Raw genomic sequence first — 24656 nt, 5'->3', positions numbered from 1 at the left:
CAAAGGCAATGGGTATATAACTCTGCAAATAACAATTCTAACGTGTTATTAAATCACAGCACACGTATGTAGTCCTCCTCTGTGCATGTGTATGTTCTCCCCTGTAGTGTTTACCGTGTAACATGGAGTGGACGTCTCGCTGCTGTCCGACAGTAACATTCTCACTGGCACACAGACCTGACCTAGAATTGCTACTTAGCATTCGGGCTGAACCATCTCGCTGGATACGGAGGGGGGTGGGGGGGCGGCGAGAGACGACAGGAAATCTTGACTGGGATGTAATGGAGTAGGACCACTGGAAAGCTCGGGCGAAAGGGGGGAGACATATTTCTATTTTATAATGTTCCCGTGATAATGTTGTGATTTTTATTAGTGCACGGTATGAATCCGTCGTTCGAGGGAAACGGAGACTAAGCTATCAGTCCAGGTGAGTGTTCCCTTTTTTGTCAAATTCAGGTGGAAAGAGTCGGTTCCACAGCTCGCCTCCTGGCAACGGGCACACGCGGGTCCTCCTCCCGGGGACATCTCACTCCGGTATCCGTTCTTCGCTGCCTCTGTCTCTCTCTCTCTCTCTCTCTCTCCCCCCCCCCTAACCCCGAAGGCTGGCTAGCAGAAAAACCCCACGTCGTGTCTGTTCTGGCGGACAGCGAGCATCCTTTCGACCGTAACTGCCGTTTTTTTCCCCCTTCCTCCAGCGCACCAAAAAAAAAAAGCGGATTATTCACGATGTTTTCAGCGTGGCGTGAAATATTGGTTTTTACCCCATTATACCGGAGGACCGCCCGTGCTTCGTGAAAATGAAAAAAGGGATACAATGCAGCATGCATGTTCTGCATTCTTCGGGAGTACCCCGCGCCGCTGGTATTGTATTTCCTTCATGAAAAAAAATAAACGTGTTTTTGATATGATTTATAAACGCGTAGCGACATTATAGGCCTCGGCTGCTGATTGTGTCGGCCAGCCCTCTCATCTGCCGAGCGATTTAATTGTTACATTGTTATCGGAGCGAGAAGAACTTGAAAAATAAACGTTTGCCGAAGGAGGGCCTGGATTGTGTTATTAGCGGACAAAGCCCTGAAAGGAATCTCATTTTGGGTTTGATTTTTGTGTGCGTGTGTGTATGTTTGTGTGTGTATGTTTGTGTATGTGTGTGTGTGTGTGTGTGTGTGCTTGTGGCCGACGTCGTTGTTCTCGCTCTCAGCCGCCGTCCAGTGCCTCCCTCTTCGGGGAAGACTTTGTTTGCGCTGGCCGACGCTCCATGAATGCAAGTGCTGAAGTCCTCCCTTCCCCCCCACTTCTCTGGCGAAACAGGAACAACTTCTTTTAGGAAGAAAAAAAGAAAAGAAAAAAAAAAAGTTCCTGGAGTTTCAAGCGCCATGGAATTACTTTGTCCGCCAAGAGTTGTCCAGTGAGGCGCTGAGATTTCAGGAGGAGGGGGGCGAAGTCTAGTCTTTTTTAGTTGTGCTTTCCGTTTATTTACACAGTTTTAGGTTTGTAGATGTGTGTGTGTGTGTGTCTTTTAGGACGACTTCCTCGAGTAGGCCTGTTTTGTGAGTAACTTGTGTGGCTTTGTGCTCTGTTGCTTTGGCAAGACCAAGGGAGCAAAACATGGCAAAGAATGTGTTGAGTGTTTTCTTTTTCTTTTCTTAACCGATCTTCTTTTTTTTTAAATTGTAATTGACTTGTGAGTGAACAACAATCCACATATCCTATAGTGGTAACAAATGTTAAGTAAATGTCACTGGTGGAAAACCGATTATAGTAAGTGTCCCTTTTTTCTTTTTTTTAAAAGTCATTTTATTTTTCTGTTTTTTATAAAACATTGGGCATGTAATCAAAAAATAATAATAATCAATTGCCTTTTTTTTAAATTTTTTATAATGCTATGTTTTCTCCATCGTAATTGTAAAGATACAATCTCAGGGTGCTTCTGTGCTTTGTTACAGTTTGCATTCTAGTCCTGTAGCTGATGCTGTTAACCAGAGCGACCTCCGAGTTAGCAACTGTCTTGTCCGAGGACCGTCTCGAAGCTTACCTGCCAGTCGCTGAGATTGAAATGCAGACCTTCCTCTTACAGGCCTCTGGTTGGTCTCCTCAATTGCTAGGCAACACAGCTGTCTGCCACTGAGTTGTATCTGTTGCATAGTCTTTATGCCATTTCATATTCATCTCTTCTATGGCCACTACTTCTACTCTATTTTCTTTGAATTATTGAGGGGTCTCCTTTTCACTCCCACAGTGGATATTTGGAGGAAGTCCTCTTTGATGCAAAGAAGCAAGGCAGCTCTTGGTGGAGTATCATCCGCTGTTTTGTCGTCCCTTCTGTGTACAGCGGTCGATAACTGAAGTATGAATGAGCGACTGGGTTAAAAAAAAAAAAAAGGCGACGAGACACCGTTACTGTAGCCCCTAATGACCTAAAGCTTTGCGCGGGCGATGTTTGCTCCATGTTGGTCTTGTCAACATGAGTGACTGAGTGCTTTTCCATGCCGTTTTCTTGTTTGTGTTTTACCCGATGAGCAAAGTTGTCTCCCTCTGTTCCAGGTGTGAATGACTTGTGGCTGTAAGGTGTCGTGAGTGGCCCAGGTTCCTGCACAGCGGCTGACTGCTGGGAGGAGTCAAGTGGAGAGCAGACATCAGTGCCCAGGGGACCTGAGGCCTGGTTCTCCATATGAGGCCCTGCTGAAAGGGCAGGGGGGCTTCTGAGGTAACCCTTTTTTTTCTCACTTTATCACAGAGTTTCTTTCATTCAAACACATCTACCCTGTTCGCGTACACCCATGACAGACGTCACATAAATGCTGTTCTCTAATCCCCATTTTTCATTGCTTTAGTTCTCATAACTAGAGGTCCAAGGCTTGGGTTGCATGGTTGGAATATGTTCCATTTCGTCGCACTGTGCAATTTACTGTTCTGTAGCCTATGACTGGACGGTATTACCGTTTCGCATCCTGTTGCATTGCTAAATGCCACTCTTCTTTACCATTTAATGATCGTGCATATTCCACGTAAAGAGGATCCTAAAGTGTGTGTGATTTAATTTAATTAACGGATAGTTATATGGCTGGATTATTTGTAAGAGAAATTTAAACCAAAGGGGTCAGATATGACATAAGTACCAATTGTCAGCTTGCTGTACAATAAGCTGTTCCCTGGGATGGCAAAGTTTTAGCCCCTTTTTAAAAAAAAATCGTATTGCCAAAATAATACAGTGATGCTTTTTTTTTTTTTAATGGAGTGGACAACATCTGAAGAGAAAATAAATCACACTCACTCACTCTTTTGTATGCAAATATATGCGAGAGTCAGTGCTAATGCAAAATGACAATGATTTATTACGGTCTGGAATCTCTATTTACCATTTCACAATAGAGTAAACTACTGAGCTTTCTAATGGGAGCAGTGAATGCGGCAGTGATTTTGGACACGGCTATAGCAAGAATTTAGTTTTTTAAGACAAACTTTTCTTACATTTGAAATTAGAGACTAACTTGTGCCATAACTTAACAGCGTAACGCGGCTCTGCTGCAACGAGCCAGCCACAGGCTCGTCCTGACGTCACTATCTCTTTGACATTTATCTACGGATGAGCCTACAGTCTGAAGCGAGAGTTGAAAGTGGTTACTCCTGTATAGCCTCATATAGCCTGTATAGCGATGTTTGGTCTTATTCTCACACCTGCACGTACTGAGGACACGCCCCGGCCCGGACGCTCTTCCTGAGAACGCTGTCGACACTGTTTATTTATCTGCTATCTAATCCGAAGCGTGCTAACCAAAAACCACAGTGAGGTGAAGGCCGCGGGGAAATGGATATTGATGTAAAGCGGCACGGGATTTATTTTTCTCCTCTTGTGTATTGGCCTCTCGTGTTTCCACGCATTTGTTTGCTTCAATAGTTTTCTAATTAAAACTTGCGAAGCTTGTGTTGTGTATGACATGGAGGGATGAGTTGGAAAGGCGATCTGTCTCATTGACTGTGTCGTGGGTGGCGGGAGGCTCCCCGTCCATGTTCTCGCAGTAGATTAGACCCAAGTGTGTCGTGTTTTTTTTTTTTTTTTTTTACTGCTTGAAATACTTACGTTCACTCTGTTGCATTATAGTGACCTTTTTTCTATTTGTACCGGTTTGCTCCTAAACTAAGTAATATACATGAAGAAAAACATCCATTCAAAATAGATATTAAGGAGTTTAGTTCGTCATCTGAATGACTCCTACAATAATCAGGCCTTCATTATACAGTAACTATGTCATATTCCCTAAGGAGCAGGAAAAATACTATGTAACCATCGTAAGTTTGCACGTTAACATTCAGTTCGTTTGGCAGTTCAGAGTGATGTTAAATTACTGCTGTACGTTTACTGAACTACTGTAAATACATCTCATGTACTATTCTGTACAGTTTACTTTGACATTGGCGGCAGGGCATGAACATATGTAAGTATGCAACACAAAGAGAATTCACATTTTATTAACAGAGGGAATATTCTTATTTGTTTCCCTGTTCCAAGAAAGTGTGGCATGACATATTGACAAGTTCTGTACTGATTTATTGATTGCTGCAAATATTATCAATTTTTCCAGCAAGTAATGATAATGGGCAGTTTTCACGTTTCTTCAAAATAGGCTAAATAGTGATCTGATCTAATACATTAAATCAGCATTGACGCCTATAATTAATCAGGTATTGGCCAGATGCATCAAATTCACATTAATTATGATTTCTATCATTGTTAGCCAATATGTTGAGTTCAGGTTTCAGAATTAGTATGCAGAGAAACAGTGGAATCGGCGTACACTGAGAATTGATCAAGACAGGACCAAATACGATGAAATGGGAGACAATACAGTAAAATGTGATTACAATTTTGAAAGCATACACATGGATGGAGATAGAACACAAAGTTTTCAATAAATAAAAAACCCTCTTTTTAGGGCCATGGACGCCCTGAAACGTGTTAAATGCTTTAGAATAGATAAAACAACAGAAATATCTATTACTATAATTTATAGTCATTTTCACCAAGTAGACAAATACGTGCACCAGTTGTTCAAAATATATGCTGTCCAACATTGAGCAGTCATTACTCAGACATGTTATAAAGATGCATTATAATAATAATACTAATAAGGGAAGTTAGCCACACAAGGCTGCTGGACGTCGTTTTTAAAACAAATCTTTTAGGACTCCAAGGACCGGCCTCTAGTAGTAAGTCTTTACAGCTTAGTGTGCCTTTCCAAACAGTTACAGCTATAAATATGAATGTGTGTTTTCTACTAGCTGCATTTCATATCTTTCTTTAGTGTAGGCGGAGGTTTCAGTCTGTGGATGTGTGGTGGGATAGTTGCCCATACCAGATCCTCGGGGACGTGTCTGGCTGAGTCAGAATGTACCTATAATTCTCCTTTCATGTTTCTCTGCTGCGATTTGACAGTTACCGCACAGACGTGCTGCTCCTCCTCTGAGGGGAGGGGTCCTCTCAAACAGTGCTACTCTCAGAAAAAGAAATGTACACTTTTATTTATCCCCGTGGGGATCTTCTTTGCATTTGACCCATCTTTAGTTATTATGTGGGCTGCAGTGAAGCGCCCAGGGAGCAACTGGAGAGGGGGGGGGGGGGGGGGGGGGGGGGGGGTTCAGTGTCATCTTGCTCAAGGATACTTCGACATGCAACTATGGGGATCGAACCAGGTACCTCGCGGTTACGGGACGAACACTCGTCCCCATGAGGTGTAACCGTGGGCCTATGGTGACCCGCAGTTAAGCTCCAGCTAGCAGATTGGCTGGTCAGCCGGCTATAATGTAGCACCATAACACAATGATAACCCGCACAAGTTTACAGAGGAAACTGGAGCCAAGCTAGAGTGTTTAAATTGAGAATTTGGTCACTACACCTCCATGGGGTGTTTTAAGAAGTACTGCCATTTGTGAATTTACTGTAAAACTATGTGCAGAGCTTGGTTTTATTTTTATTTTTTAATTGCTAACTTTACGAACCGGTGATGAGCACCCATCAACTGTGGCAGATCCTCATGATCAAGTGTTCTTTGACTACACTGTAAAAGAGAGGAAGCTTCTGGTGTGTTCAAGTCCTTTTTTATTTTCTTCGGCGGAGCTCCCTGATAAGTAATGCTGGGCTTTTGCAGAAAGTCACATTAGTTTGTGAGAAGGAAGCCAAAGCTTTACAGACGCCAGTCGCAGCAGTGGTTTGTTAATAAATGACACTACTACACACAGTTAATTGGTTAATATCAGATTTTACCGTTCTGGCTTTGCAGCTATTTTGCTACCAGTTCGGTGACACTGCTGTTGTTCTGTTTGCTAAGAGAACTAACTGTACGAAGTGCACACACACACACACACACACACACACACACACACACACACACACACACACACACACACACACCTGGATGTAATTACAGTCTGATCAATATGACGACGTGAACAAGCCACACAGTACATGTAGTAGTTCCCTTTGTAATATCAGTCCATCTAGGGGTGCCGATCAGCAGGGACCTCGTAAAAACATACAATATTGATCCCTACGGTACTAATGCTAACAAGCTATCTGTTGCGATTCCATCGGTGCTCCGATTCTGGGTATTTTGGGGGTGTTTTCTGATTGCTTTTTAAATATTGGATTATGTAAAGCAGATTCCCTCCTTTCTGCTTCTGCAGTGTTGAGTAACGGATGGTGTTGCGCTGCCTGTTGGTTGTTTAACTTCAATGGTTTGTTTTGTTTACAAACAACTGTAGCCGTATCAAGATTCACGGCACTTTTTAAAACGGCGCGCCACCGTAGATTTGAACATCTTCACCCTCCATGTCTTTAGTTTTTTTTTGCTCATGTTCTCGTAGTTTTAACCATCTCCGTGTGCTCATGAACAAAGGACGTTTATGTATTTTCTGTGCCTTTTTTCAAAGGGGCGTACACACACATTTCTCAAACACATAGGGCCTAAATATATATCCTAGCGTCATAATTGAAATGCAACAATTATTACATTCCCACCTCCGAGCCATTGTTGAAGATTTTCAGAGCAACTACTAGAACTATACAACCGAACAAGAGGTGTGAGCGACGAACATCAGCACCTCCTTTACTGAGAAGACAAGGAGTTGAGGGTAATGGAGGAAGTTCAATGTGTCTAGGATTAATTGGGAGATTGCATTTTTAAGCCCCTTAACTTGGGTTACATTGACGATATAGTGTATGCTTTCTATTATTACGCGGGTAATAGCTGGGTAGACATGTCTTGTTCCAGAGCATTCATAGTTTCAGAGGCACGCAAGCTCAGACTCATGGGAGCAGCAGATGCCATAAACTGTTTAAACCGTTTTCAGTGCATCTCGGCTAACTACTGCCGCATGTGGGTGTTTCCATGTGCAATAGTATGAGTATGTGCATGTATATTGCTCTGCGCCTGTATGTCTAATTGGGCAGGTCTTAGCCAGTGTGTTTAAAATTCCACGGGAATGACACATGCGTGCGTGCTAACTGGGGGTAATTCAGGGACACAATCTGGCTCATATTCTCCCCAAAGTGCTAATTTAGTCGTTCGATAGGAGAAGAGACAGCACTTGTATTTTATAGTCTGCATTTGTTAGTTTTCTGCTCTGAGTAAAACATGTCGGTGCTTGTTTGATGTAATGCCAGGTCAGTGGCGTCGCCTGCACTGTTGCACAAGGTCTGACAGGTTGGGAAGTCACTTTGTTTGAGGATTTAATGAGCAAAAAAAAGATTACAATGTAATTATTTTCTTGCCTAATGTTCTTCGTGCTGTAAATGGAGGTGTTGCACAGTGCAGGTTGTATTGAGTGCTGCTTCTTATGTGGATATTAGATGTGTCTGTGCTGTTTGTTGTGAGGTTCAACGCGTTGACACTAATGTGTAATATAATTGCAAGTGGCTTGCAAAAAGAGCCTTTTGACCATAAGCGAGGAGCGCACGCCTCCTTTTACACTTTACCTCAACGGTCTGCTCGGCCTCTGAAGGGCCTGGCCGTTGGGATTTCCCACAATGCATTTAGCCGCAGGGAGACGTCCTCCCAGCATGAACAAGAGAGGAATTTGGCCTGAGTGTGGGAGTGACCGTCAGGGTGGAGGGAGGGAGTGGGGGGGGGGGGGGGGGAGTCACGGACCAGAGAGCATGGTCAAGGGAAGGGAGGGAAGAAGGGGTCTGCACAGAGGGCAGCATCATTTCTCTTAAGCAAATGGAGATACTGTTCGGCTTCTCATTTAGCCACAAGAAACCGTTTCTGCGAGAGGTCTTCGTGTGTTCAACATTTTGAACCTGAGGTAAACCTACCGAAACCCAATATGCATAAAATATTATTTAAAAAAAAAAAGAAAGGATTTAACCCAAGAGGATTCATTCATACTCGGGCTAAACTAGACCTGAGGATAATAAGGACCGTATTCAAAATACTGTTGGCCGGTGAATAGATGGTGCAGCATGATAAACCCACAATCAACAAGTAGTAGTTGTTCGCTTATCTCTAAAAATCAGACGTACTGATTAAGAGACCCAAGACCCTGCCTGGACCCAATTTTACTTAACGTAATCTGAACCTGTCCCAACACTTGTTAGACCTTTTTAAAGTACTCTGATTAAACGGATCAATTGCAGTACAAAATACTAAATGCTTCACATTCGGACAGTCAAGCTTCTGTGGATATTGTTTGCTATACTTACCCATTGAAGTGCGACCAGTTTGTAATGGTGAGCAGAAGACAGCATTGTTTTATGTGCTTGAATAAAGAAGAAATCTGTCTGCCTCAACATTGAGCACATTGCATAGGTTTTTATCTTCGTAGGTTAGCTTCGGCTCTGTTCAGGATTTTTCATTTTGGCTTTTATTGCTCGCGCATCCGCAACTTGAGCAGGAAAGAATTTCAAGTTTTTTTTTTTTTTGTTCCCTGTCAATTGTTTGAAATTTACCAAACAACCGTGTGAGTCCAAAATTTGCAATACACGCTTTACTGTCTTTATTTTTATGTCTAATACAATCCAAAATAAATGTGTTTTGACAAATTTTTACCATTACATTTTTGGCAACAGTCTTTGTACTCTCAGCATTTAATACTAGTAAGCATTTGATAATGACACGCCCCTAATTAGGACCCACGCTTGTCTTGTTGGAGAAATAATGGTGCATTGTTGCCAGTTTCTCAGTCCCTTTGTCTTTTATCGAGAAGAAAGGTGTGTGTGTGTGTGTGTGTGTAAGCAAGACACACCCTTTTAGCCCAAGATCCATAGACGCGGGGCAGATGGACAGAGATGGAAGTGCAGGGTGAAGTGTGTGAGACGGAGATCAGAGCAGGCCGGAGTGCTGAGTGCCAGTCCTGCTGTTGGAACTGGCTGCCACACATGGCACTGTGCCCAGGCTACGCCAACAGATGTGTCACTAGTGAGTCAGCTGTGTGTGTGTGTGTGTGTGTGTGTGTGTGTGTGTGTGTGTGTGTGTGTGTGTGTGTGTGTGTGTGTTTCAGACACAGACACCCACCCGCACACTCTGTGAAGAGAGCGACTTGTGTAATAACCGCCACCCCCTCCTCCTTCTACGGGTAAATCTGTATCCCACCCTCTTCCTATCCTTCTGCTTTCATTGCCACTTCCATCATTGTGATGGACACGGCTAGGCTTCTGTCACCATGATCTGATATGACAGAATGTGACATTACACACATGTCGCCTCCCTGGGGATGGAGGGGCATCGTCTGCAGACCAGAGGAAAGGATGAACCGAGGGAGTGAGAGTTGTCATACAAAGGCAGGACAGACAGGCCAGCATAGAGACAACTGGTAATCGGGGTGACAGAGTGCGTAAAGAAACCTGGGTGGAGACGGATGGTAATGTGGAGCCATTCTGATTGTACTTAAGAGTTTGGAAAATGCGGACATGTTCTTTTGTAAATATTTCTGTGGCTTGCAGCTCAGCCGTATTTATGCGAGTGTTGTTCATGTGTGGGAGCCTTTGTTCCTGTCATGGTAGATGCATTATGTCAAATGTACAGTCTGGCACAGCTCTATCTTCGCATTCTGTGAGTACCAAGCTTGAGTCATGACCGCGAACTGCAGGGTATGGCGCGTCGCTCTCAGGGAGCCATCTCAACAGATGACCACACAGGTGTTTCCTCAGCCAGGTAACCGCGGGATGCCCCACAGCTCTTTGTGTACTTCCTTAAAGTAGAGTTAGTGCAGTTTGTTCTGTATGTAGTTAGGTACTAGCAGCCAGACGGGAATGTGTGTGAACTAGTTATGTACGAGAACAACAGATCTCGTCAAACTACTTAAAGCTGGGGTCAGTATATTGAAGAACCTCACCTCAGTGATGCCAACTATATTCCAATGAAGTAGCGAGCGGCACGCTCTCTTGAATCTAGTGAGAAAGTCAGCAACACTCCATCCAAAGCCACCACCCCAAAATGATCATTATGAACGTAAACAACAACCATAGCTTTTAGTAGTCATAGCTTTCAAGCTAGCAGCGTGTGGAAGAATCCGTCGACGCAAGAATTTTCTCTTCTTTCTGTCTGAGCATTTGATTTATTGATCGTGGTCGGGATTCAAAGAGAACTCCAACAAATGTAACAGAAAAGCTTTTTTTTTAAATGCATTATCCATGTTGAAGAAGTAGCAATACAAAGTTTAATTTACTTACAAACAATCAAAAGCACTCGTCGTCATTTCAATGCACTCTAGGTTTTTTTTTTTGGGGGTTGTTAGTGTTTGTTCAGGTTCAACCAATCTTCATTACTCTGCTCTCTAAAAACAAGGACCGCATTTAAGTTGTTTTTATCAAGAATTACTACATGGTTCTTACAAAAGTGTGTGAGATGAATAAAAACCTGTGTGAATGGACCAAAATATCCGGCACACTGTTGATACTTTATTTATGACCTTTCAGTTCTTGGATCCTAATTCTTTATACCACAAAAGCAAACTCACATGGTAGTACCTCATGGGAAGACTTGATAGTTGTCTCCTGCTTTTAATCCTATTACTCTTGCTCCTTTTTTCTTTGTTGCATAACATTGACTAAGACTCAATACGTGGTAATATGATTTTAATGAATATCGGGTGCATGTAAGTTATGCCCTTATAGAATGAGATTGAAAGGCTTTTCTGTTTAAGGGAGCCGGCTGCTGCTGCTTCAGACTGCACAGTTCCGTGCCGATGGCTGTGCATATCTTTGTATATTCTTGCAGAAAACCGAGGAGAGGTGGAAATAATGTGTCTGATATTGGCCTAAACAAATAATGGACTAAAGAAATTCTTGAGATGGAGGCTAAGCAGACGGAGAGCACGTAGACGAGCTAGAGAGCGCGAGAGAGAGAGCCAGAGAGAGAGAGAGCGAGCAATATTCCATTGTGACGGAACTGCAAAATGGGATTTGCATAAATAAGGCTGAAACATCAGCAGGCCCTTTTACAGCCAACAGCAGGGCCGAGATGAGGGAAGAGAGTTGGTGTGTGTGTGTTTGTACATGTGTGTGTGTTTGCCCCCCCATCTTTTTCAAATAATGCCTTTGTGGTAATGTTGCGATAACAATTCAACAGTGGACTGGGTTGGCAACGAGGTCTTGGTTTCTTTCCTCTTATTCACACATCTCTTAACCCCCCCCCCCCCCAATACTAGTGGACCCTATACTGGTATAAATCTCCCCCTCAGAGGAATTTGGGTGACGTAGCAGGGCAGGTCTACTCTTCACCAGCCAGCGTACGATGACTGTTACATAAGCAAAAATAAAATGCTCCCTTTTTAGTGCCACCTGCATTCGAAAACCCAAATCCAATTGAATTTAACTATTTTCTGCTCTCTTCATGTGGAACCTCATATTTATATCAGTCAGGAAGCTCATTTTTTTTATAACCTCATTATACTGTTTTTCCATTAACTTGCATTCACTGTAGCTGTGTGTGTGTGTGTGTGTGTGTGTGTGTGTGTGTGTGTGTGTGTGTGTGTGTGTGTGTGTGTGTGTGTGTGTGTGTGTGTGTGTGTGTGTGTGTGTGTGTGTGTGTGTGTGTGTGTGTGTGTGTGTGTGTGTGTGTGTGTGTGTGTGTGTGTGTGTGTGTGTGTGTGTGTGTGTGTGTGTGTGTGTGTGTGTGTGTGTGTGTGTGTGTGTGTGTGTGTGTGTGTGTGTGTTCCTTATGACAGTCATGTCAGCAAGCTTCCCAATTAGTGTCTTGTTAGCTTGAGATTGGAGGGAGCAGGTGATTGACAGGTCCTGCTGTTTGTGTCAGTATGCGTATACACGCTCGCATTACGCACATTTGTGTGCGATTAGGGTTTAGGTTTAGATGACGCCCCCTGAGGACATGCAGTGTGTGATGGTTGGGGCTGAATGAGGTAGGCTCTTTTATTTTTAGGAAAATGAATCTCCTTTCCTAAACACATGACCAATGGACTGCAAAGGGCTGCCGAGTCTCAAGGCCCCGTGTGGTACATCGTCCTAGTCTAGGCTCGTCTCTGCACTCGTCTCCACTTGAGTCAGGACAGCAGAGTCACGACCGCCTTCATCCGACTGCAGCATACCGGAAACTCACCTTTTTTTTTTTTTTAATCTGCCCCTGTGCACCCAATGCAATGACGCTTTTCAGATGGTCAAACGGGATCTGAAACCTCCTCTTCCCACATCTGTCTTACGATCGGATGGGGAAAAGAGCATTAAAGTTGCGACGATTTTGGCAAATAGCTTGAATGTGTGTGTCCATATTTTGCCCCACCTTTTTTTTAATATATCCATTTGGAATCGCTATGAACATTGTAGTCCTCAGACCCACAATGTGGACAGCATGTGGGGGGAACCAGTCCCTTTTGAAGCCTAGCGTGACCGTTGTGCACACCTAGCACCTATGTCCCTTTTTAAAAACAAAACTCTTAGCACTTGTTTATTAGCACCGATTACGCTGTTAATTGTTTTGAAGTAAGGTACGCAATTAGAAAATTAAATATATATTCCTATTCTTCCAACTAAAATCTCATAGCACTTATTGTAAGTCGCCTTTAATGTAATGTATAATTGATTTCTGCGTGCCGTTTTATTCACCATTAATTAGGAACTTTGTCCACATTATGCTTTTTTGCCTACCCATCTTTGGCAAAAGTACAACATCCTGGATGTTATTATTGACACTTTTGGTTCAGAGTGGTTGTCTGGCAGGTCTTTTCCACCGTGACCAAATTACAGTCGACAGCAAAATCAAATGGCATCTCTGTTTCTGCCACTTTCTTGTCTCGTCCTCTCACACGTTCCCTGACTTCCCGTCGTCCGCTCTAACAAAACCCAAACTCCAGCAACAACTACCGATCTGACACGAGTTGAGTGTCTGTTTTACTGATGGCGTTAAATTATTTAGACACTACATTTTAACTGTGAGGACTATAGTCGGAGCCACAGCCCTTGTGTAAAATATGTGTCACTGTGTGTGTATCACTGCTGCAGAATAACTAGCATGTAATCTGTGTGTTGCCGTCTTTGTTTCCACAGTTGTGTATCAAAGCATGTTGTCTTGCAAAATATAAACGCGTCATTTCACCATAATGGAGGTCTTCTCAAACAGTTTTGTAAATAAAGAAATCGCACTTTCAGCCATCGATAATCAGCCCATTGCTTCTCTGAAAAGCCCCTACTCCTGTATTGTGAAGTTTTATATATATATATACATACACATTACATTACATTACAATATGGTTAGTCTAGTCGGTGTAATTGGGATACACAAGGCTCCTCTGTGCTTTCCCCTCTGTCCCTGTGGAGTAGCCAGCCTCTGCGCGCGTGCAGTAGTGATATGTGGGCCCTGATGGTTGTAAATCACTTCTCCGCAGACCCGCGAGTGACGAGTGTTGCTGCTGTAGCAGGAGTCAAGTGTATTTGTCTGGTTCCCAGTGACCCCCCCCACACACTCCCCAAAACACTCCACCTCCTTCTCCCCAGGGGAACTCTGGAGCCAGTTACAATGTTGAGTGTTTTGGAAGAGGTCCTAAATATTTTCAGGATGACAATGTAATCTGACTGACTGGGCTTGCGCTCTCGAACAGGATTCTCATGCACTTCTCGTACTAAACGCACACACACAGCGGTTAGTTTGGGCCACAATACCACTGCACTGTTTGCTACACTCACAATTTAGTGCTGGTGTTTATAAAGTTAATGCGATATCCCGCCCAAAGTAGTAGTATCAAAGAATAACCTGACTGACGTTTGTTTTGGATGTAGCACCAAATGTGTGTAACAAAAGAAACCAACACAACATGTGCTGGTATTCACATTATTATTATTATTAACACCTGTGCTTTCACTACTGCAACATGTAAACAATGTAAATCCCTTCCTGGTGGCATGAATTAAAGCTGACCAAAGACATTGTGAAAGAATAATGACTTAACTTTTAACAACCACCTTTCAAGCCTACAAAAGTGGATTGATATGAAAAAGATTTTGGCTGGTGTGTCACTTTATGTTTGTTCAGACTGTGGCCCTCTTTTCCACTTGTGTTCACCGTCTCTTCTCTCTCTCTCTCTACAGTGTGCCCAAGGGCCGTTGAAAGCCCCCTTGGGGGAGTTTCATAAATACACACCAAACAAGAAAAGACTTCTGGACTATTGTTATCCTTTCTACACACTTTCTCGCACACACACACACACACACACACATACATTCACACACACGCGCACACACACACACAGGCGCACAAACCACCCACACAGACAAGGACATAGAGAGAATGTTGGAGGTCCAAGAGGAGAGGCCAGCGGCGGCAGGTACAGCAGCGACACATTTCAACAAGAAGGAGCGAGGGAAGAAAGAGCGAGAGGAGGCCAAGGACGGTCGGGGAAACCTCTCCAACATTGGGAATCCCGTTCCTGGCTCCAGGAACGTGCGCGCAAAAGCGCCACTCGCACACACCGGCAGTCCTCACCAGCTGATCACTCCCCCCTGTTCTGTAGTCCTGGGAGCCCCATCAATGCACTCCAATAGGCTGAAGAACTCCCCATCCACCAACACGCAGAGGTGAGTGTACTCTCACGCTGACCACCTGTGGGGCTCGTGCTGTGATGCCGTTATTGAATGCGGTGATGGTAATAATAAGCATGCGCTGGTTTGTGTGTAAGCGTGTGAGATCCTGATGATTGTTTAACCAGCCTAATCAGCAAAACACCAATTTGAATGTTGATTAAAATTATGCATTTAATCCAGACTTTCTATGAACAGCAGCACAACGCCAGAGCAAGCAGAATTAAAATTTCCACTGCACTATGTTAAACAGATTATTTTTATGGCTGCGGAACATTGTTGTCGGCAGTGACACTTAATCAAGGTTTAATCCTCGGCATTGTTGTTCTATGCTCTATACAGCTGAGTCGCGTCGTGTCTTTCCACATCAATACACATATAAGTAGGCTTTCCTGGAAGCACAAGCTTCTTCTGTCCAGTACATAAACCTGTTACAAGTAATTAAATAAATCTCCCATTATTAAAAAATGAATAAACATTAGCTGTCATTGTTTTATTAACGGTTTGGAAGGGAGAACCAATACAAACAGTCAACCGTCAGTTTAAAACCGAATGAAGAAACACAATAAATAAATAAATAAATAACCTCACACAGTGACAGTCGGTAATGCATGGAACCAGAAAAATATTTCTGCCAAGAACAGATACCCGGGCTGATATGATTGGTTGCAGAGGGATTGGTAAATCCTTCATCCCACTATTTGGTATGTTCTCTCTTATGTTAGCAGTTGCAAGTTTAAAAAAAGAAACTGAAGCAAGTCTGCAGAAATATTGTCCTAAAACAGCATTTTTTTTTTGTCCATGCTTAATAAATCGCTACGGGGAAATGCAACCCATCCCAACAATTTGAGTAAAGCGAGTGAGCAACGATCGCTAAAGCCAGTGGCTTGGTTTGTGGTGGAACGCGTTGTTACTTCACATGCATGTTTTGTTCTGTTTGAGGGGGATGTATCCATTGAATGTGATCAGTGGGGAAACTGAGTTTGACACAAACCTGAGCATGTGTAATGCAGATCCAAGATCAGCTTCTGTGCACCCTTCTTTTACCTGCAATGTCTTGATGCGTGATCCAGAGCTGTTCTCGGGTCAGGGAGTACACTGAGGTTGGAAGTTTTCCCTGCTGACTCATGGTTCTGGAGCCTCTGGAAACAGCTGTCTGGACTGCCAAAATTCAGCTTACTGTGTGTGTCTGTGTGAACGTACAAAAAAGTGTGCTGGGCTGCTTTTTGGACATGTTGGCATTAGTTTCATGCTACTTGTATAAGTGTGTGTGTGTGTGTGTGTGTGTGTGTGTGTGTGTGTGTGTATGTGCACATTAAGGAAAGGAAGAGGGAGACAGAAAGAGATTAGGGTGTGGTAAGGGAGTTCTCTTCCAGTTGGATGTGTCCTGCCTGAACTGAACTGCTCTCAGAACTAGAAGCAGCAGTCATTTGTAGATGGCTCGTATCTCTACTGTCGGTTCCTTCAGGTTTATTTTCCTGATTTCCAATACCAATAGCCTAATATAGAGTTCTTAAAAATCCACACCAAATGCCATATTGCCATTGTTATTTTTTCCTCTTTGCAACTGTTAAACACAATCACATTTTATCCTTTCGGTCCAATAATGATGTCTGATTTGTTTTCTCTCTCTCTCTCTCTCTCTCTCCATTCTGTCTGTCAGCCCTAAACCTAAGACGGAGGCCATGGTACGCTCACCTCCTGTCATGTCCCCCTCGACTGCCACCCAGATAGACTCTAAAATGCCCAATCAGGGCAAACCAGGGAGCACTGGTAGCCAATCACAGGCCTCACCCTGCGATCCCAAGACCCTGGGTTCCAAAGGGGCTCAGAATGTGACAGGGGGTATGGGGCTGAAGAACGGCCAGGGCCTGACCTCTGGCCCGAGCTCCAAGGTTAAAGTCAAAAGGGAGAGAAGCACCTCGGTGGAGTCGTTTGAACAGCCAGAGAGTGGCACGCCCACCAGTGAGGAAAAAGGTAAGAATCAACCATTGTAGCCAGCACTCATTATTATTATTATTATTATTATTATCTGACTACGTCCAGCAGAAAGCTGGGAAAAGAAATGACAATCGGTCAAATAAAATCTGAGACTATTTTAACCAGAATGATAAAATAGTTGAACTAATGTAGGTAGGCAAGGTTCACGAGTTACTTAATGATGTATTTAGTAGCTATGCTTTCATGCTTAGTTACCAAACCCTCTTTGTATTCCTTTTATCCTGTACCGCTAGTACTGTACAGCTAGTTATTTATTTTCTCATTGTCTCGAGAAGGCAACAGATGGAAATCTTGAAACATTGCAGTCACTCGCACAGATACACCGAAGCCCACTGATGGTTGTGTGTGTGTGTGTGTGTGTGTGTGTGTGTGTGTGTGTGTGTGTGTGTGTGTGTGTGTGTGTGTGTGTGTGTGTGTGTGTGTGTGTGTGTGTGTGTGTGTGTGTGTGTGTGTGTGTGTGTGTGTGTGTGTGTGTGTGTGTGTGTGTGTGTGTGTGTGTGTGTGTGTGTGTGTGTGTGTGTGTGTGTGTGTGTGTGTGTGTGTGTGTGTGTGTGTGTGTGTGTGTGTGTGTGTGTGTGTGTGTGTGTGTGTGTACAGACAGCAGCAGGGTGAAGAGGATGTGTGTGGCAGAGAGGAGGCAGCCGTACAGTGGAGCTGACTGGTGCTCTGGTGGAGAAAGTGACGAAGATGACAAAGGATTCTTCAGTAAGTGTGTTAACGTGTTCATTCGAGCGTGTGTAGAAGTCCCTCTGCTTATCAACTTGACTCCTGGCAGCTCCTCAGTAGAACTACATCACCAATCGGCCCGTGCTGGTCTTAAAGCCATGGTCTCCCCTCTTGTGTCTGTAGACTGTAACTCCAGTGACGTGAAGCCCCAGGACTCCGTCACACATTCTACCTCCAACACCGGACTCAGTCGCTCCTCCACACCCTCCCACAATGCACTGGGAGGCCAGGGCTCGACAACAGAGCCTGCGAGTTGCCAGAAACCAGCCACTAAACTTGTCTATGTCTTCACCACGGAGATGGCCAACAAGTAAGGGAGCTAAGTTACTATTTGTGTCACGGCTTGTTTCTTTCATACTATTGGCACCCAGAAACTGCCCTCTTTAGTCATATTGTTTTCACTCAATTCTTAAATGTTTAGTGCATGTATTGCATTTACAGATAGATCATGACAGATGTCCAACCATTGACTGCAAAGGATTTTCCTGAAAGTCTACACTTCAACCACATATTTAAAATCCATTGCAGTCGTGTAAATAGGCAAAATAAGACAAATTGTGTCACAGTCCAACTACTTATGGCCCTGACTGTATGTGTGGCGAGATTAGTTTTACAGTTAAAAAGCTTATCTCTACACATTTTAAATAATAATGTGTTTATAAAGGCTAATTAAATCATCTCAATACTTGAAGCACAACATACACCCACAGTGAAACCCTTTGTGGAAGTTTAGTTAGAAATTAAATGGAATTACCGACAATTCCAATCGCCTGAAGTTCATCTCTGTGCCTCTGTGGTTCATCAGTGGTGGTCTTTGATGTTTGTGTTTATGGTACTAAGACACTCTCTTCCCACCACTTCTCTTCCTTCCTCCAACTTTCCCAATTCTAGCCTAAATCCATTGTGTGTATCTGCACAAGCATGTGCGTTTCTCAGTGGGGGCTCACACTTAGATTAACACTCTGTTGGGAATTACTGCGTGTGTGTGTTTGTGTGTGTGTGAGATAGTTTGATTAGTGTGTTGACCTTGGCTTTATCTTCATGGTCCCATTCAGTACTCTTTCATCCAGTTCACCATCTTTTTAAATGGACCCTTACACACACACACACACACACACACACACACACGCATACACGCATGTATTGTTTCTGGTGACAGATATCTGACTGCCTGCCTTCTTGTCCACAGGGCAGCTGATGCTGTTCTAACTGGCCATACAGAAAACATCATTGCCTTCCACATGAAAAACATCTCCAACAGCAAGGACAAAGCTCACCTCCTGGTAAAGACTTTTTTACACACATGTATATACTTTTATCCACCATCATGCATGAGAGTGTCGTAACTTAATCCTATTTCTGTCACTTTCTACTCAAGAACAATGCAGCAAGCGCCCTTCGAAATGACTCCAAGCCTCCCCAGCAGCTCCCGTCCCATGCCCAAGATCAAAGCCACCAGCCTGGATCCAAGCCGTCCTTACCTGGCATGGCAGAGCCAACCACACCCCAGCCTTCAAACCAAGGGAGCCAATCTGGTGTTCTTTCACAGGAAGGGTCTTCCTCTGCAGGCATGGAATCCAAAAATCTTCCAGGCAGTAGCCCGAGTAACGTTACTGCTCCAGTTGACCAGGCCCCTGTCCCCCAACCCGAGGCAGGCCTTAACCCGCCAACAGCCGTTGAGGGAGGGCAGGTTGGAGGCTCTGGCGGAGTGGGTCTGACACCCCAGCAGCAGCAACAGCAGCAGCAGCTGGCCCAGGAGCTGTTGAACATGGAGGCCAACACAGAAGGTCTGTCCCAAGAACAGTTGGAGCATCGCCAGCGCTCCCTACAGACCTTGCGAGATATTCAGCGCATGCTTTTCCCTGATGATCGCGATGCCCCACAAGCTGGGCCCCCACAGTCCCATGGTGGACCCCATGATGGAGGTCCTGATGGTGCACCCCGAAGGTCTGAGCAGGGGCCCTTACAGGCCATGATGGCGCAGTCTCAGAGTCTCGGACCACCAGGTGGGCCAGGAGGACCTCGCCCACAAGGTCCACCCTTTGGCCCACCCCATGGTCCACCCCATGGTCCCAGGGACATGCCCCCGTTTCCACAAGATGAAATGGGAGGACACATGGGAGGTCCAGGGGTCTGTGGAGATGGAGATCAGATGACCCCGGAACAGGTGGCTTGGTTAAAGCTACAGCAGGAGTTTTATGAAGAGAAGAGGAAGAAACAAGAAATGCAGCACCGGCCACTTCCTCCAGACATGATGATGCACCCTCACGGTCCACGTGGCATGATGCGAGGCCCCCCGCCTCCCTACCAGATGGGCCCAGGAGAGATGTGGGGAGGACCAGGTGGTCCACCAGAGCACTACCAGGAGCGCATGAGCATGGGCCCTGGCCCCGGCCCCGGCCCCAGAGGTATGCCCCCACATATGCAGAGAATGCCTGGTTTCTCTGGTATGATGAATCCTGAAATGGAGGGACCCCCAAGGCCTGGAATGGGCTGGCCTGACGACATGCCTCCACGTATGGGAGATGCACGAGGCTTCCCTGGAGGACCTGGGGGAATGTTTGCCGGTCGTGGTGAGCGTTTTCCAAATCCTCAGTCAGTCCAAGAAGCAATGTTCCACCAAGGTATGGGTGGAGAGAAGGGCATCCCTCCAGGGATGATGATGGACATGCAAAGGATGATGGGGCACCAAAGAGGTGGAATGGAACCTGGTAATGGCATGGGGATGTTTCCCAGAATGCCCGGTGATGGTCCTATGAGTCCATCTTCAAGGCTCCAGGGGATGGGGGGAAGAGAAATGGGCCCGGAGTTTGGCATGGGCCCTGGTCCAGGACCTCATATGCACCCTTCCAAGCTACGAGATCCCTCTATGAATATGAGTCCTGACGAGATCATGAGAATGAGAGGAGGTGGAGGACCTCCAATGGAGAATATGGGTCCCCAAGGCCGGCCCATGCAGGGTCCCCCCTTCCCTGAGCAGTCACAACCAGGAGACTTTCCTATGGGGCCGGGGCGGCCCTTCCCAGGGGGTCCTGGAGGAATGAGGGGTCCGCATGTAGACCAAGCCTTCGGTCCAGAGCACAGATCTACACCAACAGGAGGCAATGGCCGTATTAACCACCTCCCTCCTGCTGGTGGTCCTTCACAAGGTCAGAGGGGCCGCAAGCCAGCAGATCTGAATGTCCAAGCAGGAGGGGGAAACTCTCCCAGTATCAACCCACTTAAGTCCCCTCCTCTGAGGCAAGTGCAGTCCCCCATGATGGGCTCGCCCTCTGGAAACCTTAAATCCCCTCAGACACCGTCCCAGCTGGCTGGCATGCTCACTGGTCCCACCGGCCCCAACGCCCCTCCACCTCAAGCTTCAGCACCAATGAAATCCCCCCACTCCATGATGGGATCAGCTGGTGCCTCTCCTGTTCATATGAGGTCTCCTTCTCTTCCAAACCCCTCTCCAGGATGGGCATCCTCACCAAAGCCACCCATGCAGAGTCCCGGAGTACCACCTCAGGGTGGCAAACCTCCCCTCAATATCACCTCACCAAACATGATGGGTACCATGGAGCAAGGTATGAGTCTCTTTCATCCCTTTTCTGTCTCTTCTTCTTACTTCATAGTTAATATTATTTGTCAGTGCATCTTTATTAAATTGAATACAGGTGATATTCTGATTATTTTGGTAAATAGTTTAATTTAATGTAAAAAGAACATGTGTAGAATATGTCCCGTTTTTTTTTTTTTAAATCATCGGTCTACAATATGGAAAATATAAATAAAGAAGAGATGTGGCGGCTATTTATCAAGTGCATCTCTTTTTAGTTGCAACATCTGTATGAGGGGTGGGGTTGGTTGGGTGGGCTATGATCCAGTGGCTCCCTCTTGTGGTCACAGAATTAAATCTCACTGAGAATTAAATCTCAATGAGATTAGTATGTGCTACTGATGCTTTATCATTACAAATAAAAAACAATCTGCCACAGAATGAAGCCTCAACTGGCAACATGTCTCATCTCTGTCACGTCTTCTCCTTCCCATCGGTCCTCTAGGTGGTAACGGCCCTCCCTCAGCCCCTCCTTCATCAGGGGCTCCATCTGGCTCCATGTCTCACCAAGGCAACGTTCCGTCTGGCAGTCCGTACACCATTCCCCCAGAGCCAACTCTATCCCAGAACCCTCTCTCCATCATGATGTCACGCATGTCCAAGTTTGCGATGCCCAGCTCCACCCCACTCTACCACGATGCCATAAAGACGGTTGCCAGCTCTGATGACGACTCGCCCCCAGCTCGCTCCCCTAACCTGCCTTCAGTGAACAATAATGGTAAAACATCTGATGTATATTCTGTTTTTTTTCAAGTTGAACTTTCAATTTCACCCACCTTTAGTGCATGCAGTGAATACATAATGACTTTTTTTTGTCTTGCATTTACAGGTATGGGAATGAATCACCAAGGCAATCCACGTATGATGGGACCTGGAAATGCTGGACCCATGTCTGCCCTCAGCCCTCTGGGTATGAATCCAATGGCATCCCAGCCCCTCTCCCATGGCATGCCCTCTCCCAATGCTCCTAACATGGGCCCAGGCATGATGCCTCATGGCATGATGATACCATCAAATCCCCAAGACCCTGGTATGGGGAACCCCCAAATGATGCCCCAGGGACGCATGGGTTATCCTCACAGAGGCCAGGCTTACCCCCTCACCCAGTCCCCTTCCCAGCAGGGCCCTTTCTCCCCGCACAATGGACCTGGTCCCCAAGGTTTCCCTGGCCATCCCATGGGCTTTCAGGGAGAAGGACCTATGGGAGGACGGATGGGAAACATGCCTCACGGAGGGGGTGATGGGGGCATGTGCAAGCCCAATACCCCTGGAGGGCCAGAGTTCAACAACATGCAAGGTGGATTCAGTGATGCAGACCTTCATGAGGTGATGCGGCCGGGAGCATCTGGTATTCCTGAATTTGACCTGTCCAGGATAATCCCATCAGAAAAGCCCAGCCAGACTCTGTCTTACTTCCCCCGAGGTGGGGGAGACAACCCTGGGGTGAAACAACCACACCCCTCCGGCTTCCCCATGCAGGGCATGATGGGCGACGGTCCACCGAGGATGGGGATGTCCATGCAGGGGATGGGGGGGATGCCAGGGGGGCCCGGCGGGGGAATGGGCCCCCAAGACATGCCAATGGGCAACCCTGGCCACAACTCGATGCGGCCCCCAGGATTCATGGGCCAAGGCATGATGGGCCCCCAGCACCGGATGATGTCTCCTGGGGGTCCAGTAGGGATGATGCAGGGAAGACAAATGGTCCACCCGGGCCCTGGTGGCTCACCTAACATGATGATGTCACTGCAGGGCATGGGCGGCCCTCCACAGCAGACAATGATGATGGGGGGTCAGATGAGGCCACGTGACATGGACATGGGGTTCAGTCCAGGCCCCGGAATGTTCTAATCCTACAGAAACCTTGTATGTAGAATGTTCTTGGACAATACACAAGGATAGAGTAAAGGTGATGGTGTGTGGAGAGTGTTCAGAAAACTCTGATGAACTCAAGTAAAGGAAGTATAATACAAGAGAGAGGATGTACCCAGAAACGAACAGAATGGAGCTAACCAGTCACCAAGTAATGTCCTGTGGGAACTATTCCAATGGAGACTCGGACACGCCCAGCTTGGAGTACTTTTGCCACAAGAACATTGAATTTTGACTCATGAACTTCAGAATGTATGGGATTGTTGTGCATCAATTTCGCAAAAAAACTGTTCTTGTGTTTTTTGGGGGTTTTTTTTGGATTATCTGACTATAAAGATGACTTTCAACATCCAAAAGGAATCAACCTAACTCAAAGTCAGCGTGGAGATGCTACAGTATATGTCTACTTTTTTTTTTTTTTTTTAAATAAAAAAACCAACAAATTTGTCATGGAAGTGGTATGGAACAAGAGAAAGGAATAAGAAGAATTTGTGCTTTGTGAAGACTTTAGTGGAACGCCATCTTGTCTCTCGCTCCATTGTTGTGACTGTTTCTGTACAGTATATACGTGCGAGTGCGTGCTTGACAGACTGTATGTTTGTGTGGTATGTATGTGTCTGTATGTATAGGCATTCTATCAGTGACCTCTCAACTCCTCTTACCCAACTTTCATTGGGGGAGGAATGCCCCCTAAAAATACTGTACTGTTTACCATTGGTGGGCTATTCGAATTTTAGTCTATTTTAATTTCCTTTGTAACTCCAGTGTATAACAAACCAAACTATGACCTCATTAAGATAATAGTATTATTAAAAAAGCACAAACATGGACCGTCTGCAGAAAGCGTCTTCTTTCTCGATTTGTACCATTGAGAGCGACACAATAAGTGTGCAAGGGTCCTGGCAGCTTTGCAGCACAACGATGAGTCCGTTTCATGTTGTTGACGTCGGACTTGGTGCTCCAAAACTTTCAGGACTCGACTTTCGCCAGCGTGAATAATACTGCTAATACCCAGATGTGCTTTGTGTGTTCTTCTTGTTCCCGGTTTGCTTTTGACTCTCTTGTTGACTCTGGGTAATAATCATTCCCACAGCAATAATCCCCCCCCTTCCCCTTCCCCTTCCCCTCCCCCCAATGGTCAGCAGAATGGGACAAGAGTGGCTGAAAGCCACAGCAAGTATGCCAGGTATTCTAGAACTAGAGTTACGTAGATCTGGTACAATTTAAGCGAGGCAGGTGTGGCGTCCAGAGTGAGACACGCAGAAATGTAAACACGTACTGCTAACCATCCAGCTGACTTCCTCTCTTTTCTCTATTGTATAAGCTTGTCATGTGTTTCTCCATTGGCTTTGGTGCAGAATAGCCTACCAGGGCTGTGGTGATGGACTACAAATAAAAGATATTGTTTTGGTACATACATGTTGTCTATGGAGTGTG

General features: G+C 45.4%; 1 protein-coding gene across 2 annotated transcripts; it reads left to right on the top strand.

Annotated features, from left to right (window-relative positions):
• The first annotated feature begins 324 nt into the window (after positions 1–324).
• Positions 325–24636, top strand: bcl9 (BCL9 transcription coactivator). Of its 2 annotated transcripts, none has more exons than XM_034562267.1 (10): positions 325–427; positions 2545–2707; positions 14534–15019; positions 16686–16999; positions 17621–17728; positions 17873–18059; positions 18939–19032; positions 19128–21315; positions 21793–22065; positions 22177–24636. In XM_034562267.1, exons 3-10 carry the CDS (start codon positions 14733–14735, stop codon positions 23196–23198), a joined length of 4473 nt encoding a protein of 1490 aa, XP_034418158.1. In that variant the 5' UTR covers positions 325–427; positions 2545–2707; positions 14534–14732; the 3' UTR covers positions 23199–24636. The 2 variants fall into 2 exon arrangements, with proteins under 2 accessions (XP_034418158.1, XP_034418159.1); XM_034562268.1 differs by lacking the exon at positions 325–427 and adding an exon at positions 517–534.
• Positions 24637–24656: the final 20 nt, after the last annotated feature.

The sequence above is a fragment of the Cyclopterus lumpus genome, chromosome 21, assembly GCF_009769545.1.
Source record: "Cyclopterus lumpus isolate fCycLum1 chromosome 21, fCycLum1.pri, whole genome shotgun sequence".
In the NCBI taxonomy this organism is placed as follows: Eukaryota; Metazoa; Chordata; class Actinopteri; order Perciformes; family Cyclopteridae; genus Cyclopterus; species Cyclopterus lumpus.
The sequence above is the reverse complement of the archived record's forward strand: the minus strand, read 5'-3'. Positions and strand labels throughout refer to the sequence as shown.

What these genes read in the sequence shown, in the direction of transcription:
- bcl9 (XM_034562267.1), top strand. Translation starts at nt 14,733, where the DNA reads ATGTTGGAGGTCCAAGAGGAGAGGCCAGCGGCGGCAGGTACAGCAGCG. An exon ending in CCATCCACCAACACGCAGAG is followed by an intron (nt 15,020 to 16,685) that starts GTGAGTGTACTC and finishes TCTGTCTGTCAG; the next exon opens with CCCTAAACCTAAGACGGAGG. An exon ending in GCCCACCAGTGAGGAAAAAG is followed by an intron (nt 17,000 to 17,620) that starts GTAAGAATCAAC and finishes GTGTGTGTACAG; the next exon opens with ACAGCAGCAGGGTGAAGAGG.